The 22,060-nt window shown below is 40.0% G+C and overlaps 2 protein-coding genes across 3 annotated transcripts; one reads left to right on the forward strand and one right to left on the reverse strand.

Annotated features, from left to right (window-relative positions):
• Positions 1-11,255: 11,255 nt before the first annotated feature.
• drg2 (developmentally regulated GTP binding protein 2) lies at positions 11,256-17,573 on the reverse strand. 2 transcript variants are annotated; one of them, XM_069149673.1, is made up of 14 exons: positions 17,495-17,573; positions 17,180-17,299; positions 15,862-16,019; positions 15,617-15,706; positions 15,462-15,522; positions 14,935-15,025; positions 14,773-14,845; positions 14,493-14,583; positions 14,214-14,311; positions 13,880-13,956; positions 13,635-13,723; positions 13,426-13,484; positions 12,438-12,491; positions 11,256-12,167 (listed from the first exon to the last, which is right to left on the reverse strand). In XM_069149673.1, the coding sequence occupies exons 2-14, from the start codon at positions 17,241-17,243 to the stop codon at positions 12,081-12,083; spliced, it is 1,092 nt and encodes a 363-aa protein (XP_069005774.1). In that variant the 5' UTR covers positions 17,244-17,299; positions 17,495-17,573; the 3' UTR covers positions 11,256-12,080. The 2 variants fall into 2 exon arrangements, with proteins under 2 accessions (XP_069005774.1, XP_069005775.1); XM_069149674.1 differs by having other exon boundaries at positions 17,418-17,507.
• Positions 17,569-19,805, forward strand: gfer (growth factor, augmenter of liver regeneration (ERV1 homolog, S. cerevisiae)). Its single transcript, XM_069149675.1, has 3 exons — positions 17,569-18,033; positions 18,395-18,606; positions 18,913-19,805. The coding sequence occupies exons 1-3, from the start codon at positions 17,764-17,766 to the stop codon at positions 19,073-19,075; spliced, it is 645 nt and encodes a 214-aa protein (XP_069005776.1). The 5' UTR covers positions 17,569-17,763; the 3' UTR covers positions 19,076-19,805.
• The last annotated feature ends 2,255 nt before the right edge of the window (positions 19,806-22,060 follow it).

The raw sequence follows: 22,060 nt of genomic DNA on the forward strand, positions 1-22,060 counted from the left end.
AGTCCTACTCTTTGTCTGAGAGTGAGCGTGCATGTGTGTTGTATTGGTGGTTGTATCCTCCCACATCCACGTCAGCTTGCCTTCGTGACCTCCTGCAACCTTCTGCATCTCTCTGTGGTTACTGAAACGTCCATACCTCCGTTTGCCTCAACTCGAGGGCACATCATATCCTCAAATGTATCTGTGCACACATACGAGCATATGTACAGTATGTCTTGAGTATGGGTGTGCATCAGAGTGAGTATCCCTAGTTATAGTTGCAAAGGGCACCTTACTGTACCTGCTATACTGCCTCGGGGTAACACTATCTGCTAGTTCACTTCTGTATGAATAATGCAAGCTGGCTGAGCTGTTGCTAAACTGTGTCTGAGAGGCGAAGCCACACAGAGCCAAAACACACACACCAGCAGCAGCATGGGACACGGCTGAGAGTGATGCATGCCATTATCCTCACACAAGCATCCAACAGTTCATGCATACATCTACAGTAACACATGTACGCAGAAGACACAGTCTAGGGCTTGTCAAGCTGGTTCAAAGATTTAAGATAAATATTTACTCACTGTACTTACTGTTCTAAGAAGGTAATTGACACAATTAAGCACTTTTGTGATAACATAAATCTAAACACACCCTGCAGGATTCAGATAATGGAGCCTGAACAAAAAAGAAAGGGTGGATCATTTGTTCCTGTTGATAATGCCAAGATCTTATAATTGCTCCGTCTGTTTCATGATCCTGTAGTGGCCTTTAAGCATCATTCGAAATATCATTGATGGTTGCCCTTTAATAACTATGAGGAAAAACTACAGAGAATAGTCAACAAGCATGAACCTTTTCATTGCACATGGTTGGCGTACTTGCTCCACTAAACACACACACACACACACACACACACACACACACACACACACACACACACACACACACACACACACACACACACACACACACACACACATAGCAGGTATGCCTCATAATGGAGATTGTATGTGATTACTGACTCATCTAGAGAGACTACAGACTGACAGCTAGAGTGTACACATTAATCAGGGAAATGAAAACCTGCCACAAATACACGCATGCTCTGCAGATACAATATAGTTGCACTCACGCACTGCTCACAATAAATCACACACACTGGGGGCTTGAACCAAAATGTAGAGAATAGTCTAATGCTCCATTAAACACACACACACACACACACACACACACACACACACACACACACACACACACACACACACACACACACACACACACACACACACACACACACACACACACTACATTTCTGGCCTGTCAGAAGAGATGCATTGTGTAACATGGAGCTACAGGTGTGAGGTGAATTACATAAATGGCAGTTGTAGATTCATTGAGAATGGCCTGATGTTGGCTCATTGATGATGGTCTGATGTTAATTCATTGATGATAGGCTGATATTCCAGGAGGTCATCTCAGTGGCAGATATGAATGTTTAATGACTGCCCTGTATTCTTCCTACGCCGCATGGATAAAACATTTATCGCAGGCTCCTCTAAATATATCACAAAGGGTCAACCCCACCCTGGCCTGCTCCCCAACCAATGTATTATACATACAGACTGGTGTCAGGGGTTAACAGCCAGACACCACACAGCAGATGTAGGATAACAGTAACAGCGCACGCCATCATTTTCTCATAGCTGGTTTAACATTGGCATTTCATATTTACATGAAAATAGATTGTTTTATTCAAGTTACCTAAAACGGAAGGAGGATTTTGAGCACTAATGTCGGTTATACTTAACAGATTCACCTCCAAGTTGTCTTTCTGCTAAGTGAGTTGGAAGAACTAATAGTCTTGACCTAAGATAGGATCTGAGCAGAATTCTGTATCACATATCCCCGGGGGCAGTGACCACAACAAAACTCTAAACTGTCTGCAGGCTGCACAGCAATAACAACAACAGCAGTTGTTGGTATCATCTACCTGTAGCCAGAGATAAGGGGATAAAGACAGAGAGTGGGCACAGGGGAAAGTTCAAAAGTTTCTTCCTCCACATGAGATAGATACACACACACACACACACACACACACACACACACACACACACACACACACACACACACACACACACACACACACACACATATACGGGGAACATCGCTGGTCACCAAACAGGTAAAGAGAAACACACAAAGATCTATTTGATATGTGCGATATGCATCTGCTGTCTGGCTGACATGGTCTGTTGACTGAATGAACTGGCAATGAATAGAGCACAGATGGCAGAGATGAAGAAGGTGGAGAAAGAGGAGAGGGAGCTTGGAAAACGTAAGGAGGAGACAGAGGCAAAAAAGAGCGGTACATCAGTGAACTGCTGATGACTGAACTGGAGATTACATAAATGCTGAAAGATGTCGAACAGAGAAAAGTGGGATTAAGAAGAAGCGAAAACGAGAAGAGGCACAGGGAATGAAAGAGAGGAGGAGTGGAGAAATGATAACAGGAAAGAGAGAGTTGGAAGCCAACAGGTTCATGAAGGTCAAGGAGAGGTGGACAGGTAAAAATGAGAGAGAAAGATGGTCATAGGGAGAAACTGGTGATGGACAGAGATAGAGGGATAACAGAGAGAGGGCGAGCGAGCGAGCGAGAGATGAAGGCGAGAGTCTCTTCATCTGCGTGCCAATCACTGACAACATGCTTTCAGCAGACGCACTCAGCGACACGGGACTAATAAAGGAGATCACCTGAGCAGAGCGAAGCCAACAGGCTCATACAATGACTACACACACACACACACACACACACACACACACACACACACACACACACACACACACACACACCTTACAATGGAGATTGTATGTGATCACTGACTCATCTAGAGAGACTACAGACTGACAGCTAGAGTGTACACATTAATCAGGGAAATGAAAACCCGCCACAAACACACACATGCTCTGCAGATACAATATAGTTGCACTCACGCACTGCTCACAATACATCACACACACTGGGGGCCTGAACCAAAATGTTTACCATATACTTTATCGAGTGCATTCTGGCAGCGCTGTGATGTAACAAAGTAATAATACGTATCAGTATATATCAGTACCTCTATATATTATATATATTTTGTGACTTGAACTTTACTTGAGTTGTTTTATATATTCCCATCTGTTTTCACTTGCTCCATTACATTACCTAAATAAAAAATATACTTTTATTCCAAGCATCGTAGTCACTTTGTCACTACAAAATCAAATCAGAAGATAATTACTAACCTGATCATTTAGACTGCCTGCAAGTAGGTCTGGCTATCAGTGGTGCCTGTAGCTTGAAAGCCATGTCATTCAGGTTTAGTTTGTATTTCCACTCAAGCCCATGCATGGCAAATACTGGTGAATTGCAACAATATCATGATAACTGAATAACATAAATCCTAATTTGCACTTGTTGCCACAGTGACTGCAGTTCAGCGAGTGTTACAGTGCTGCTTTCAAAGAATAAACGTCATAATTCTCAAAATTCTGACCACTCGCTTTTCTATTTACAGCATTTACTCTTACTTTCAATATTTGGGTACATTTATATAAAAAAAATATTTTTGATTTTTAAGTAGACTACAGTAAATATCAGACAGGCCTACTTCAAGACATTTACTCAAGTAATTTTTCTAAGAGGAGACTTTAACTTTTAAATTTAGGTCAATGGGAGATAATCTGTACTTTTACTCAAGTGTGTACTTTGGGTACTTTACACACCACTGCACTGTCACGACACAAACATTTACAGAATCACAGCTAATAGGCCATTTTCACAGTAGATAACTTGGCAGAGGTGAAACAAATAATTAATTAACGATGGCTCAGTTCCATCAATGTCGCAGTGAGCTAAGGACGGTGAGCCAGCATGAACACAAACCAGAAAACTGAGACTGGTTTAGTTAAAAGGAATTCACTTGGTTTTAATGTTATCAATTAAATGCGAGTGTCCTCACTCAAACATGCTCACATGCAGTGGCAATGCTAACATGCTGATGTTTAGCAGGTAGTGTTTACCATAGTCACCATCTTAGTTTAGCTAAACACAAAGCAAAGCTGATTTGATGGGAATGTTATGAGTTGTGGCCATAAACCAAAGTATAAAAATCAACATTATGATCTGTGAACAGAATTTTTCAATGAACTCTTTGGAAGTCATCACAATAAATATCTGCATCAATTTTATGTCAATCAAACCAGGAGACATTGAGACATTTCAGTATGGACTAAAGTGGTGGACTGCCAACAGACTAACTCTGCCGCCCCAGTTATACTTGTACAACTAAAAACTGTTAAAATATTTAGTCAACATGACTAAGCCTCTGGAAACATTTATCCATTTTATGAAAAATAGATGTAAAATATAAAGATGACTGACAGAATGAAGACAGCGGGATGAAGGGAGAGTATCTTTCAGATGGAGAAGATGAGGCAGGAGGATGAGGAGGGTGGACTCAGGTTTCCTGTAAGCCTTTAAGCCTCATTCAGGTCCTAACCTTCGCTGTCAGATTACTCTGTGACTCAACAATGGTGAAATGCCAGCGGCTGTGAACACCAAAGACCTATCTCAGGATCAAACACCAACTCTTGGCTGGTTTGATCGCTATAAATAGACAGACTGGAAAAAAAAGAAGCACACTTTGACCGAAAGGTATTTGTCACTGACTTTGAACAAGAGTGTTTAGGGGCAGCTTCAAATTGAAATACGATACCATCTGGGATTGTGGACATTCAACTAAATTACTTGAAGAAAATTGACCTAGATCCAAACATGCCACTGCCCAATCAGTAATAAGATATGAACTAATGTGGCGGCTCATCAGGATAGGTGAGGAATATAATCTATAAAATATTCATCAGGTGAGTTAAACACATTTTTTGATACCGCAGCAAAGTGTAAATGACCAACTCAAAGTCACAGACAGATTCTAGTGGATGAAAATCCAACAATCTTTTTTTTTTTTTACCTAAAAATGAATTTTATACGATTGTTCTCAGTGTAAAAGTTAAAAAAAGTCTGATTATGATGTAATTGTCTTTTATTAAGGAGTTTATGAACATGTCTGTAATGGCATTTGATAGCTCTTTTGTTCAATACCTGGAAAACCTGGGATAAAATGATGGCAAACGAAGAACATCTCTTTAACATAAGTGTGGCTGCGAGCAAGAAAATGATTGCATGGAGGTGGCTTGAAGCAAACACTCCAAACAAGGCCTGCAATTATCAATAAAATGAAATGTATGGAGGAGTTGGCTTTTACTTTAATAGTGTGAGATGAATGATATGTAAAATACAGGATACATTTGACTATGAACATAAACAACACAAAGTGAAAAGTATAATTCCTCCCAGTTTTAGCATCTGCCACTGCATTTGTGTTAAAATTTTGTAATCTAAAATGGTGGCAGTCGTTTTGGGATGAATGAAGTTAGTTTTACTAACAGTGGATTTCTCAGAGCTCCGTGAGAGGAAATGTTCTGGACTTTTATTTATCAAGTTTTCTATAAAGTTGGAAGGTATAAACTGACTGAACAAATTCTCCCAAAAAGGAAATAATTTTATGAATGGATGTTTATGTATTTTTTAAATTGGAAGATGATAATAAAAGCCAATTATATATGAAATCCTAGTAAATAAGAAAACTATCTTAAAAACTAACAATGACATCAACAAATTCCCAGTTCTGCTTTTTTCTTTTTTCCACAGACGCCATAAAGCTGCACTGCACTGCTTTAATTACATTAAATAAATAAAAAATACCTAAAGCATGAATTAACTGCATGCCATACTATCTCATTACTTACTCCAATACATATTATTTACTAATATACAATGCATTTGGCTTTTGAGTAAGTAATAATGTGTGGCTGTACTGACTCTTAGTCCTCATTCAGACCCCCTGCGAATGTTTTATATAGTTTCCACGCACATGCACACGCACACGCACACACACACACACACACACACACACACACACACACACACACACACACACACGCACACACACACACATCACTGGCATGACGCTGTTAAATGTTGCCCTAATTAACTTCATAATTATTAACTAAATAATTGCAGTAATAAAGATTCCATATCATCTGCTGAGCTAAAAATAATTTTTAGAATTGTCAAATAACATTTGATATCCTGTTAGTGTTTGATGTTCCTCTGCACTGATGTTTGGTGATTGTAAAACCTTGAGGCTGCTTGTCACGCCACATGACAAGTGCAGGTCCCAGCTGCAAGCTTTTGCTGTGAATTTAAAACCATAGAAATATAATATATTTACTGTGAATAAGTATGTCTAAACCTTGACAAAATCATCTTAGTTACTCACGAAAGGTCTTGTCTCCCTGTAAATAGACTGCACATCTCATTGACCCCTTTAAACACTTTACAGGAACCACATGCCGCCTTCCACACACCTCACAAAGTATGAACGAATATGATACATGTGTGTTTACAGGATTAATGTTTCAGGTTTTATTTTTTGTTTGTTTGTGTGCATCTCAAACAAAATGCAACATGACCACGACTCCGGTCCACGTAACATTACTCACTGCTTTAATATTGTGCAGTGCAGTTTGCTTTGTAAGGACGCAACCTGTCTCTTTATGGACAAAACAGAAGCTGTGTTTACATATGAATCTATGGAACTGCGAGTGCCAGATTAGTGTATAGCTCCTTCTGTATCTACATCAATAGTTGAAGTAATCCTCTGGACAAACAGTACACGAGAAGCACTGAAACCATGTTTTTGTGTTTGCTTTTACTTGTTAAAGGCCTTAAAAGAGATTAACTTAACACAAAGAGATTAATTTAACACAAAGTGAAATGTCCATTTGCAGTCTATCGACCACTACCTCATGTTAAAGACTAAAGTATATATGATCAGTACAAACACGCAAAAACAAGACTCATTTGTTCATAAAATCTCTGCTGAGTCTCCTGTGCATCTTTGTGAAAAATGCTAAACAATATTTAACCGGCTGAGTAAACAAGGATTTTCTGACAACAACAATTTAGTGTACATATATTAGTGGTTAAACTGGCTCTTTTTCTAATTGTCTGATGGTACTGGACAGAAACAACTAACCCAGTAAACTGTCTTCAGTAAGGACGAAAACATGTATAAACACTGAACTTGGTAACATCTATACTGGGAAATCCAATTTTATGTATTCTATTATAAAAGAATGTTTTATCATGGCATCATACAATGGAGTGTAAATGTTGTGCTTGATTGGAAGATTAACTTTGTGACATCATGTGTCTTGTGAAACGCTTGCTGGGATAGTATCTACATAGGGAACCTTTAAGCCGGTGGACCACACTGTTTGGCTCCTATCGGCTATTGTCAAATTAATTAAACTCCTCTATTGGTGTAATTCAGGAGAACTGTATTTTGTGAAAGATAGACATTTCAGATTTCTGATTAGTTGAAGGTGAGATTGCTGTTTCCCTCTGTACTTTAGTTTTTCACTGTTAATAGATTTCACGGTGTGTGAAACCCTGATCAGATTCTCAGGTGGGAGCAGCTTCATGTAATGAGCAGGCTGAAGCAGAAGGGGGCAGAAGAGACAAAGTAATCAGGGACCTGACACATCTCTCAACATGTTTTGTCTATGATTGGTATCTTTTTTTTATCATTCTTGGCCCGAAAATGTATTTTTATCAATCAATCATAGGCTCCAACAGTGAATCATTGAATGCTGTGCAGCACTTTACTTTGATAGTTTTCTTACAACAGGTTATATTTGTTGATCGGAGCTGTTTGCTGACTGTTGAATTCATTTATATTTGTGATTATAACTTAGTCTTATACGTGTTGTTATCCTTGCTGGGGGGAGGGGGGACTTAGTAGTCTAATAAATATATAAAATGAATGTAATTGCAATCAGTTATAGTTACTGAGAAAAAAAAAATTACAGCTACTATTTAAAATGTCCATTATTACAAAGGGGTTAAATCTGAATATACAGTTTTCAGTAAAAAATTTATATGTAGAAAATAACATTCATTCTGTTGCTTTGCATCTTTTTGCCATGCAGAAATGTCTTCTGTGTACGTCAAAAGATGCTGCATTCTTTAGGCATTGTTTTTGATTGGTTCTCTTGTTTTAAGTTGCCCCGCCTTTCATCTGCCAATCAAATCCATGTGCATTGCTCTCAGCAACTACAACAAGGTAGAAGAAGTCGATGGAAAAGATAGAGATGTGTAAAAAGAGTCATTCAGTTACCCAGCCTGGTTTCTATCATCACTCAAAATGGAGTCGACCTGAATGGAGACTTGGTTTGAGATCATGGGAAAATTTTTCCTTCAATGCTGTCAGTTGCGATCTGCATACAACATTGTAATCTTAATTCAAGTTATATTGAAGAACTTTTAATGACAGTTTGAAAGTAATTAGTGTTAAGCTCTGTTATAGGGTGTTTACGCTGTCTAATTTTAATTTATTTTAGGACTTTTTAGCTTTATTGCCCAGTACAATTTTTTTTTTTTAAGTAATCAAATGTAAAAAGTTACATTACTTTGATGAAGTAATTCAAATAGTTACATCACTTATAAAAAAATTTAACAGGATATCTAGTAATCTGTAACTTGTGAAGTCACCTTCCCAGCACTGGTTGTTATATATTGCATTAATTTTATATTGGTGGTACATTCTGCAAAACTATGACTGCTGCTAGAGTAATTCGTATTGTTAAAACTTCACGTCCACTCATAACTTTTCAAATCGGAGCGTCCAAGGGCCATTTTTACATCTCATCCCTGCTTACCATGTCTAAAACATACAAAGAAAAATACTTTCAAACTGTCGACAGCAGCAACAGATGAGTACTTGAACATTTTGCATATTAAATTTACCATGTAATTATTGTCTTTTATATTAAAAAAAAAGAAAGAAGCTTGAGGTTTGAGTTAATTAACTGAAGTGTGCTGAAGTTAAGTGTCATGGAGGCATTGGTGGCTCTAAAGGCCGCATGTGCTCAGCCCAGTCAAGTTCATACCAACATGCAAAAGTTAATTATATTCAGTTAAACCTCCATTTCAAGTCACTTAGAAAAAGAGATATACAAGTGATAGTAAATATGAATAAAACAACAACACAATTATTGCTGTACAACTAAACACAAGACAAGCTTTAAGGTTTCAGTAAACTTATGTTTGACTAACATTGTCTCTTATGTTGGGTTAATGTTGATCACACCTGTACTCATAGGCTAAATTTACTTTCCAAAACATATCTTATATCTGTAAACAACAAATTAATGGGAAATAGCTGATGAAAAACACAACTGTAGCTAATGTGTACTGGCACCTCCCCCCCCCACACACACACACACACACACTGTATGCACACACACACTGTATGCACACACACACTGTACGCACACACACTCACACTTAGCCATGCCATATGGAGCCAAGCAGCATCAAGTGTCATGCCTGCTCCACATAACACACACCCAGCCAACGGTACCTTTGTTTGTTCTCTTGTTCCACAGTGTTATCCCTCCATCTCTCCTCTCCACTTCAGGTTATTCCAAAGCAGAATCTCTCGATCCACGACGCACTCTGACGAGACATCTTTAAGGCATCTTCAAGTCCAACCGTATCAACACGCAGCCCCTCTCTCTGGCACATAAAGCCTCCCACTCAGTCCCCCTCTCCTAGACCGAAGAGATGCTTGTGAATATTTAATGGTGCTATTGTGCTGGTGTGTGTGCGAGTGAATGGAGTGAATTGACTTTCTGAAAGAAAAAAAATAGTCAGCTTGCCTTGGAGCATTGGAGACGACGACACAAACAGCTGGGCTGCAGGGACGGAGGCAGCCGGGAAGGGTCGGAGGTGGCGGACCCTCAGCTACAGTGCAGGAGGCAGCAAGGTGTGCAAGATGAAAACCTGGAGGATTCCTGTTATAAAAACAACACGGTCTTAGAGTCAGATAAGGCACAGCCCATTGCTGATAGTTAGTGGTCATTCTTATCTTCAATTACACTTCTATAAAAATGCTCATTCATAAGAAGGAGTTTTCTGTCATTATCCAAGTCCTCCCCCACTCAATAATGTGTTTGCTTGTAGCTCCTTCCCTTAAGACGCCTTCACTGTGCAAAATGCCATAAAGTTTGACACTACAAAGTTGTTTTCATGTTCAGCCACTGAAGGGAAGTTTGTCTGCTAATCTTAAAAGTTAAGATGAAGACAATGAATTCAGGAGTAGAATTTTGTAGGATCGAAAACAAGCTTGGAAAAGGGTCGTGGTCCTTCATGAAACTTGACACATTCAATGCACATTCACAGAGACTGCACTTCAGTGAATTTGCTTGTTGGCAAACACTTTCTCGCTTCACTAGACAGGTGAAACCATCCAGGTGGTGTAAAACTCAGCAGGTACATCATGCACCACAGTTAATGCTCAACAAACGTGTTTTTGATTGGAGGTGGACTTCAATCATGCTACAACATAAATTAGCCGGCTGTCTGCTGCTTTTTGATTGGTCATTGAAGGGAAAGCAGGTGTACCAACAAAGGCTCACTTCTATTAATTGTCTAGTAATTTCATGCCAGTGAGCCTCCATGCACAAAAGCAGGACCTCCCCTAAGTGGACTGCAGCCATCATTAATACACCTTGTTTTTTTCCTACCAAATGTCTGTTTTGTTAACTGTTTGCAAACAAATCTGGCAATCTGTCTGCTCTTAATGCGCAATTACGATCATGTTTTCTTCAGTAGCAAATATTTTACAGTTAACGAGTGTTGTTTCTCATGATAAATTTAGAAAATGATCACCAGACCCTTCAGCCCTGTGAGGTAGGATCTCTTGGTTTACTGTTTTTGTTTTCCTGACTGCACTGTTTCAGTTGACTCTCTTGGCTCTCATCTTTGCTGCAGCAAGTGATGCTAATTATACTAACTACTGAAAAATTGAATACAAATCTGGCAAATTGCAGCTGAAAAAAAAAAATACATATCACATTAGTGGAGACCTAAACAGAGTAGAAGCAGAATGAATATTGGAGTTACATTCATCAGGTACCAAGAAGGACTCCGAATGGCTGCTAACGTTGCTTCTTTTTTTGGAAAGTGTGTGGTTGCTCCATGTCGGCACAATGTGTTGAAAGTCGGTCAGCTATTGACTTAGTGAGTTGTATGTCCTTGTTGTGGTCTCATGCAGGTTTATACATTTGGAATGAAAAAAATTGCATGTTATTAGACTGTGGATTTTTCAAAATAAAACATTTTAATGAATAATTTTGAACAAGGTAATGCATCTTTTCTTGTGGAAAAACAGCATCAAGAAGATTTGTATAAAGTAGGGACGGATGATCAAATGACTTCATTTGACGTACTTTTTTTTTTCTTTTAAAATGTTACAATTAAGGCTAACTTTCATTGTAGTCCTCCACATATAACAGCATGACCAATCAGACATAGGACCATACATGCAGGATGGCATCTGTAACAGTACAGGGAGAACATATTGTCATGGTTATGCAGTCGTTTTGCTCAGTAACTTTGTGATCACTGTGAGGTCCAAAGCCAGTACAGTGCAAATCAGGCTAACACAACCCCATAATCTCCAATATTACAGATTATATTTGAATGAATGAATGAGGAGATATTTATAGAGACGATGGCTTACTATGAAATAATTCAACAAACAAAAATTTACAGACACAGCAAAGAGTATAAAACAGTCCTGACACTGAAGATTATGTGTTTGCAATATTTGCATCCATCCCAGTGAGATGAGGGTAGAAAGAAAAACACACAAACACTTATTAGACATTTTATGGGCTTTATTTTTCACATTTTCTCTCTGAATCAATGTGTCTTTTATCTTTATCCTAATCAAAAGGGTAAAATACACCCGTTTCTGTCCACAACCAACTCAAATATGGTCCGTTTCTTCAAATCACTGTTTTTGAGAGATTTTATATACAAAATAAGGAAGGTTGCTGTTTTTCTTTGCTGTATATCTGCTGTACAGATTATGTTTTCATTCACTGTTGAAGTCTCTCGTCTGTCTAATCAGAAGCTTGCTTTACTTCTTAACAATCTGGATGACGTCCTCGTGCTCCATGATGTGTGTTAGGCCAACTCTCTGCGGGCTATACTTGGTACTGGTTCCCTGAAAGGCCAACAGACAACACAGTTCAGACTTACTCTGATCAGAAGCTTTGAGTTTATAAAGGTACAGAATTACTAAACAGAAAACAGGATTTTAATTTACTGAAAAAGTGACCTGTCACAAAATTACACTATGAAAATATTTCTTACAGATGACAGAGTAAATCGTACAAATTGTTTAGCAAATGTAGCTCTAAGAATACTTTCCTTTGTTTACAGAATCTGAAAATAGTATTTTTTTCACAGTCTCTGAAAACTTGACCTTACTTACCCAAACCAGGGCATATTTGAACTGGCTGGCTAAGGTTCTGTGGATTCGATGGCACTGCAGGTTTAAAAAGAAAAAAAATCATGAACTGTGTTCATCAGGAAGATTTGCTAACTATCTATTTTGTATGTACATGGGGAGATCAAAAGGTTCAGAGACTGTTCCTGTTGGACAAGAACAGAGTAACGCACATGAAGCAGAGGGAAGCTTTCACTTTCATGAGGCACGTCAAGTTACATCGCTTGATCAACATCAGCACCAGCGTTGGATGTGTTTTTGGGACCACTGGTGTTGAGGTGTAATGGCATTTGCTACTTCACCATGGACTTCCAACTTGAGCAGAGAGTGAACATCAGTCACAGGCAGCCAAATCCAGCGAGCTGGGGTACTGGGGAGCAACAATTGTGTTGTTTCGGGCAAGAAATGTGTGCATTTTCAACATGCTGTGAGCAGGTGTGTTGTCACATTAGCACCAAAGTACAGGTTGTTTGTGACCAATATTTTCCCTCAGACGTTTCAAAGCATTACCGTTGAACTTGGCGTTGACACTCTGACCCTGGGGGACTGATCTACTGTCCACAAACCCACGACTCTCAAAGAAAACTACCCGCCTCCTCCTGGTTGCGCTCCTGAGTCCTGACTTGATGCACCTTCTTCGGTCTTGGAGATGTTCTGCCCCTCTTGAAACGTGAATGCCACTCAAAACACTTCTCCCGGCTCAGTACTTCCTTGTCATAGGTTTTCTGAAGCATATCAGGGGTCTCAGTTGACTGTTGTTTAACACAGGTGCTTATGCTGATCCACTGACATAAAACTTGTAATACTTACTCACTAAAGAAGGTCCTTCACCTGCTCCATCACTCTGCTCTGCTCGTGTGCAACAGGAACGGTTTCAGAACTTTCTGATCTATTCTCGTTTTCGTATTATTTTTTGGTTTAAATTATCGTAATTCCTCCAGTATATGTGTGCATACATGTGTGTTTTACTTACCACATGTTCTACAGACGCTCCTCTTCTCATGATGATGGCATCATTAAAGTCTGGGCGCTCTAACAGAAAAAAAACAAAAACAAATACAAAATCATTTCAGAAGATCTACTCTGTTTATGTCAGTCTCAAGTGTGTGTGTGTGTGTGTGTGTGTGTGTGTGTGTGTGTGTGTGTGTGTGTGTGTGTGTGTGTGTGTGTGTGTGTGTGTACCTCCTCTTTTCTTAGTGTAAATGCAGATCAGAGCCAGGTATTCCCACAACCTCTCCAGAAGGTAATCCAGGTTCAGCTTCATCCCACAACTGAAACATACATGTGGACAGAAATAGGATGACGTTAATCGCTCCCACATCCCAACGTTAAAAAAAGTAAGATGAATGCTTCCAATCATTCATCTTGCGATCTTGCTATTCACACACACACACACACACACACACACAGACACACAGACATCTGACCTGATGACAACACTGTGAGGTCTGCGTGCCAGGCGGTCCACCTCCTCGATGGAGATCTGATCCACCTTGTTGTACACCTGAGGACACAAACAATATGAGGGGGAAAAAACTCGCACCAGATGTACAAAAGATTAAAACCAAGAGATTTGCCAAAACCTCACATCTCCAGTTACTCCAATAACTTCACTACATCAAAGTGTGTATGTCTGAAAATCATCTCTGGACATGAAACCAAACTGTGATTTAGACAATGGTCACGTGAACAACAAAAAAAAGTCTACAATTTTACAGATCTGAGGTTTTGACCCGCCTCAGCGTAACTGTACTGACTTACATATAGACAAGGCATGTAAACTCTGCTCCCAACGATGACGTCAATGAACTCGTCTGGCGTGCTGTCCTCCCTGAAGAGGACTTCTGCATTAAAGATTTCTGAGGAAGAGGGTTAAAGAAATCAAACAGATACTTCTGTGTGTCACTAAGTTCATCAAACTGATCAGAGGAAGATGAAGGGGAGAGGTCAGAAATGTATTTGTAGTGAAAGACATTAAACCATTACACGGATGTGTTTTGTTTTTTTTAACTGTGTGCCGCCTCTTCCAGTGAAGGATACTGTATTCATGAAGAATGAGCTGAACGAGCTTCTCCGAGCAGTGAGTGAGAGGAACTGTGGAGTTGTAGGAGAGACCGCCACCTTTCTTGGGCTACAGGGAAAAAACAAAAAGGCACATTTTCACATTTAACATTACAATTCAAGTAACTAGTTCTGGAGTTGATCAACTTAACATGTTTAGCTTTTACCATCATCAGGCCCAAAATTTTCCATTGACTAATACTTTGTATCTCGAAAACTCGTAACCCCCAAGTGATGCAAAAAGACTGTGAAACTGTACCTTGAAATAAATATTTGGTTTCGACCTGTTGAGCCTGATGCCCACCGACTCCAACTCTTTTTCTAGAAGTTCCCTACAAAGAAAATATGGGTTAAATGTAGAGTTATTGCTGATGAACCCCACCTAACTTGTTCAAACTCACAAACAGTGTGCGTCACGCACCTCTGAACATCTCCTTTGGTGGCATCCAACATCATGATGACAACATCTGCTGTCCTGGCAACAGCAATGACCTGCCGACCTCTACCCTTACCTATAAAATGTTGAAGGTCAGTAAACACAACCACTAAGAGGCGAAATCTGTTTTCATGTTTAGGAGTGGTAACAAAAAATTACAACGTAAAAGCCTCCTTGGTGCCACTCAGTGTTTTCCACTCAAACAGTGGTGCTTTAGAATTTTCTGTATTTCTGTATAAATGTGACCTCGGACAACAGCCGATTTCCACAGAAGAACCTTATCCTGTGATAAATGGTCGTGGCAGTATCATGGTTTGAGCCTGTTTTGCAGCATCTGGGCCTGGACAGCTGGCCGTGATGTAACTATGAAATTTGATTTTTGTTTTAAAATGTTTTTAGTTTTTGTTTCAGGTCACATTTGTGCAGAAAAATGAAAAATTCTACAGGGTCACAAAGTCTGCTCACTTTGGGTTTAGGACAAGAGAGTACAAAATCACGGAGCCAGAGCGTACCTTGGGCAGCACCCTCAATAATTCCTGGCAGATCAAGCAGCTGGATGTTGGCACCTTTGTACTGATTAACAACAAACAACGGAGTTAAACACTGATTGTTACACAGTGATTATAACAGCCAACGTGAACACGTGTGTTGATGTGGATGTGTGTACCTCTATGACACCGGGTATGCAGGTGAGGGTAGTGAACTCATAGGACGCAGCTTCACTGGCTGTTGATGTCATCAAGCTGAGGAAGGTGGACTGCAGGAGACAACGGAGAAGTAAATTAAACCAGCACATCTTTATTGTCTTTCTTCTGCCAGGCTGAAGGGGGAAAAAAGCGCACTTTTTTTTTTTTTTTTTTTTTAAGACTTGTATATCTGCACCAGGAAACACAAACCACCATGTCAACGTACCTTACCCACAGATGGGAAACCGATAAGCGCAACACGAGCATCTCCTGATTTCATGACATCGAAGCCCTCGCCTTTGGCCCCCGTTGACTTGGGCTCCAGAAGCTGAGATCTGTATTTGGCTAGCTTTGCCTTCAGCAAACCTAGATGGTACTCAGTAGCTGGAGAGAGAAGTGGAGGGGGAAAAAAAAAAACAGTGACTCAAAGAGAGCACATGTGGTCGATTTTATCAAGCGTGATGACTTTAAAGACTTAAATGTATTAACAGTACGGATTTGACTCGTAGGTGAGGGATACGTAAAGGTTGCGATTACATTGTAGTTCCAGCACAAGTGAAGGTGAGGCGTTAACTCAAACAACACTGTGAACTGTTCAGCATGGTGGTGGTAGCGTCATGATCTGGGGCTGTTTTTCATGCCAGTGGAACCAGTACGTTGCACAAAGTGGATAGAATAATGAAGGAGGAGGAAAACGTACGAATATTTCACCTTAACCTCAAACTATCAGCCGGACAGTTGAAACTTGGGACATGTGTGTGTGTGTGTGTGTGTGTGTGTGTTTCAACAGGACGACGACCCCCCAGACACGTCACGGCCGGTTGTGGGACGGACGAAGCAGCATAACATTAAGCTTTTGAAACGGCCCTCCCAAAGACGTGCCTCGACCCTGTTGAAAATGTGTGGACTGTTCTGAAAAAGTTGAGTCTGTGCAGGAAACCAACACATTTGATTGAACCATCAATCCTGCAAAGAAACGCGTCGTCCCGCCGGAAATCTGCCAGAAGCGTGTCGATGGCTACCGAACGCATCTGGTGAAGCTGCAACTTGCGAAGGGACATTTCACCAAATATCAGATGCGCTGTGTGTGTACATATAACTTGTGCGCCACTTTTTATTTATTTTATTTTCTACTAAAGATGTGGTCCGCTCACATTGTGCCCTGGAAACACTACAATAAATCACTGACAGCTCAATACTCCGATGACATTCATGTCCGTGATGAGTGTAATTAAACTTCCGACCACAGCTGTGAAGAAAGACTTTTGGGAGATATTAAAACAAATATATATAAATATATATAGTTGTTTCAGATTCAAGATATTCTTTTTGTCTTGAAATCAGCTTAACGGCGTCAATTCGCCCTCTCCTCGACTTTCTGTGACATTAATGAGTAACAAGAGCTGACACACACACACACACACACACACACACACACACACACACACACACACACACACACACACACACACACACACACACAAAGCGTGGCCACAAGTTGGCCTGTCGTGGAGCTAACAGTTAGCTCTGCGGCTGTCTCTTACCTTTGTTTTTCTGTGTCCGAGAAATTTCTTTCTCTATTTCCGAGATTTTCTCCAAGATGCCCATGGTGGTGGTGGTGGTGGTGGTGGAGGTGGTGGAGGTTCAGGCGGGCTGCAGATATTCTGTCGGGAGGACGAAATTAAACAGAAACGTGTCACTCCACAGTCGTTAGCTCTGTTAGCCACCCGGCTAACGTGTAACAGCTGAGAACCGGCATGAAAAAGCAGTGAACGGACGCACGTGGGCGTAAATTAGCATCCGGATTCAACACGCATCATGTCAACAATGCAAGTTGTTGTAATGCAGTCAATATTTACACTTTGACAGAGGCCACACTCAGCGGCACGCACAGATGACGGACATCACCGAACCGGAACTCGTTCCGTTCCCGTCAAATGTCCGGAAGAAACAAGGAAACTCACGCTGGCTGATGTCTGTCCCCCCCGTGTAAACGTTGCGGTCACGTTACATCAACCGGGAAGTGCGCTGCCCCACCGCGGCACCGACCGCGCGGTGAAAGCACATATTATACGGCAGCCATGCGTCCGCTCAGATGTAGCTGTGTTTCATCGGCCGGACATCCCTGATGTTTGTCGACGCTTGCAGGTCAAGTCAGCGGTTATTTTATCCAAAACACAGAGCGAACATGGCTGCGCCCACGGGACCGAAGGGATCATCAGCCTCCAAGCCGCCCGGGTTTGAGGGTTTTCCGTTTCCAATGGGCGGCCCGCCGCCGGAGGAGAGCTCCGGTAAGGAGCCGGGTCAGACCGCGGATGTGAAGAAGAAGCCGTGCAGGGCCTGTACGGACTTTAAATCGTGGATGAAGGTGCAGAAAGAGCAGACAGCTGCTGCACAGGTGACATGAGGGGTCGAGGCGGCTTGCCAGGGTTTTTGGGGGAGTTATGTGTACGAATGACTTTGACACTTTAATGATGTGTTAGACCAGAAGCTTGTTTATGAGTTGTTATCTCAAGAGCTTCATCAGAAAGTCTTTCATGTTAATGACCCCCACTGTTGCTAAATCGGGTTTAAGGCAATTTGGGACCTCGTGTGTTGGACAATGTGTGATCTGATCTTGAATATGACCAAACAGGAAGAGTGATGACGTGTATATTCACAACACAACCACGTATCAACACTAACCATATGGTACTACATGTGTGTCTCTTGGCTTTACCGGCTGTTGTGTGCATCTGTATGTTTAAATGATCCCGCAGGAGACCAGCGCTGCAGAAGAGACCCAACAAGACCCACAGTGTCCGCTGGACAGGCAAGAGTTGGGGCGTAACACCTGGTCCTTCCTGCACACCATGGCAGCATACTACCCCGACAGTCCGTCTTCCACCCAGCAGACGGAGATGGGACAGTTCTTTAACCTTTTCTCCAAGTTCTTCCCCTGTGATGAATGTGCAGAAGACCTCAGGGGCAGGTGAGACCACAGAGATTTCATAAACAGCGCAGAACAGTCGCGTATCAGATTTTGAAGCGTCTTAAAATGGTGTAAAATGTTCGTACAGAATCTGAGCAATGATTTAGCGTGTTTTACACTTTTTTTGTTTTGTTTTACTCGGCACCTGGCTGGCGCTGATTTTAGTAGGTTTTAAATTACAACTTTTGGTCAGAATGAGAGTGTCCTTGTCACGTAGCAGGTAGATTTAAGCCCTCACATTTTAAGAAGCTTTAAGGTAAAAAAAAAAAAAGGCAATTATCAACAAGCACAGTTTCCACTCCACAGGTTGAAAACCAATCAGCCAAACACCAGCAGCCGTCATGCTCTTTCTCAGTGGCTTTGTCATCTTCATAATGACGTCAACGTGCGGCTGGGAAAGCCAGAATTCGACTGCTCCCGTGTGGATGAGAGGTGGAAAGATGGATGGAAAGATGGTTCCTGCGACTGACGGCTTGTACTGACAGAGATGTGAGGATGGAGCTGAGAGCTGAGAACAAGAACGTCGTCTGTCAGACACCACAGAACTCAGCTCACCTTTTCGTTTCCTGTTTTTCTTTTTTTTTCTGAGAACGTTCACGTGAAGAAAGGTGAATGGCTTTGCTTGTTTTGTGGTGAGGTAGTGTCACCAATCTGCTCATAGAATTAAAGATACGAAATAAAGTATTTCTTTGTGTTTCTCCAATTAAGACTAAGAAAAGATGTCAATTCTGGTTGTTGCAGTTTTAAAGTGTTTTTCAAACTGAGGCTTGTATCTTTGGTTTTAAAATCCTTTTTGATCTTCAGCTGGTTCATTTCCAGGTATGGTTATAAGTCTGAATTGTCTATTAAAGCAGGAATTTAGTTAGAAATGATTTTACCATGAACATGTTATTTGTTTGGTCTGTTTTAACTTCTGTTTAGACGTTGAGTGTAACCCAGAATCCACTAAAGTCTACAGTACAAAATATCAAATTAGTGAAAAATATTTCTCATGATTCTCAACAAGTCCGAGTTATTATATGTAACATACTCATAAAATACTGTTATGTCAGAGAAATATATTTTTCTATAGTGCTGATTTCAGATTGTGTTTTATTGTAACATCAGGCTCAGTGGTTTGTGGTGTGATATATTTGCAGACTATGTAAATTAATTTGCATAATTTATGAAAATAATAAAGATTTAATTTTCCAATTGCAGCGCTTTTGTGATCATTTAAGCCATTAAGATAAATACAAATATAAATATTTTGTTGGTTGCAGCTCCTCAAAGATGAACATTTGCTGGTGTTTCTCTGTTTCCAGTTACAACATTGTTTTGTTCAGCACTTTGAGGTTTGGTAACATAAGCCTTTGTATTTATTTTGGACATTTCACAGAATAAAAATAAGAAGGAAATAAAGTAGTGGATTTATATAGCAAATCATTAAAACAAGTGTTAGTTGTACCCTCACGTGAAGTCTTCTCTCAAGGTAAAGTCTTTTGAGGGCATCACCTCGGTGATGGGACCTGATCTGCCTGTGTTATTAATAAACACTATTTTGAAAGAGTTATTTAAGGACCCAGTACAGGACACACACATTCCTTCATCAGACTGTCACATGGACATACATTACTTCAATCCCCCACAGCTCATATTTCATTGTTATCAGGATCATAAAGACAGTTTTTTATTTGTCCCACCTTCATCATAAGTGAAGTTTTAAATCTCACATCTGGTTTGAATTGTTTCTTTTACAATTATGTGTTTATGTCCTCTAATGAATATTAACATTCAAATATTGAATTTTGAAATAGACATCATTGACCTCTAGTGGTGTAAGCCATGTATGCACTACATTGTACACAGCATCAGTTTGCCATTTGCCAACAAATTTTGTATTATAAAAAATGAGTTTATACAAAAAAAAAATTATAAAAAATTATACAACTAATGTTTTAACAATTCCAGGATATGGCACCACAAACTACTGATTACCTACTGAGCAGCAGATAGTGTGAAGGGTCATCCTTTCTTTTGGATGATGATCTTATATCCTGTTAACCTGGAATTGTTTTTTAATTTAACATCATCACCAAGGAAGTAATGGTTTAGGTGCAGTTTTTTTTTCCTTTCTGTTACTCAGCAGGATTATATAAAAACTACTAGCCTGATTTTCATGAAACTTGGTGGAATGCTGTAACATGAACCTATCGCCCATCGCCATTATAAATATATAAGGATATATATGATGATTGTGGTTGCAGATTTGTATATCATAAAGGGTAGACTGTTGGACTTGGAGCAGGTCTGCACTCTTTGAATGCTCTTTTAGTTAAATAATGATAATAACATGGTTGTATTCAGAATGCTTTAATTGGACAGTCAAATCAAATTCATTCAAATTATATAGCCTGAAACGTCAGACAGTATCTTCTACAGTGTGTTCAGGCAGTGGGTGAACACTTAGTAGAAACATATTTAAGTCCAGTGACCTACAGTTGCATTGTGGTAAGACTTAATGTTAAATTGTATGTTGCCACAGTTTAGTGTTGAACTAAGTTGTCTTTGTTGATGCCCCATTAAACAGCAAATATCCCATGATAGGTGACTTGTGACTATACTTTTTATGGTATTTGGCAGTTACATCATCATGAGACTTTTCTTCATGCCATATTTCATAACCTTGCTCTGTTGGTTACTGAAGCAGGTTTTTTTTTTATTTTTTTTTATTCAATATTAGTTATGGCCCAGAGTCCTTGAGGCTTAAATGTTCTTATCAGGATGGAGTCTACTGAAATGGTATTACAGCTTCAGGCCTGTAGATAATGTTGAGGACAGTGAGGTCATGTTCGGTAAATGCGGGTTTCAGGAATGTGAGGGAAGTTTTCAACAATTCAAGAAAATAATTGTTTTGATATTTATTGGCTGACTCTATTCCATCTAAACTCAACACATCAACTTGACCCCACTTTCACTCATCTTGACTTTCACCCCATTCTTTTACACCTCTATTATTCTTGTTACATTGATGAGTCTTTCAAAGTTGACTATATTTTATTCTGAGGTAGAGTGGACTCATGGCTTCAGTATAAAATTCTGACAACAGACCTGACTTCTTGTCACAGCTGGATCACCCCACAGGTAAAAAAAAATAAGCAACGGGAATTTATTTCTTTACACAGTTTTAGTTCGAGTTTACACACTATCTTGATACAACTGTCAACTCTAGAAAAACATTTGGGAGACAAACCAGTTTTATGAAATCAATCATCAACCAATAAGGACTTTACAGTCTGTGTTGTGGACAATTCCTCCTCTAACATTGTCGACTCAGATAAGGAAAAACACAGGTACACTTGAAAATCAGCGCATACGTTTCGAGACGTTTGTAGCCATCAGGTGAGCTTTTGAGGTCTGAAAAAATAATGGTGATAATGTCATAATTTCAGACACTGTAATCTGAGATTGGTCC

Source organism: Embiotoca jacksoni, unplaced genomic scaffold (assembly GCF_022577435.1).
Source record: "Embiotoca jacksoni isolate LCO1_2020_lvr unplaced genomic scaffold, fEmbJac1.0.p SCAF_15, whole genome shotgun sequence".
Taxonomy (NCBI): Eukaryota; Metazoa; Chordata; class Actinopteri; family Embiotocidae; genus Embiotoca; species Embiotoca jacksoni.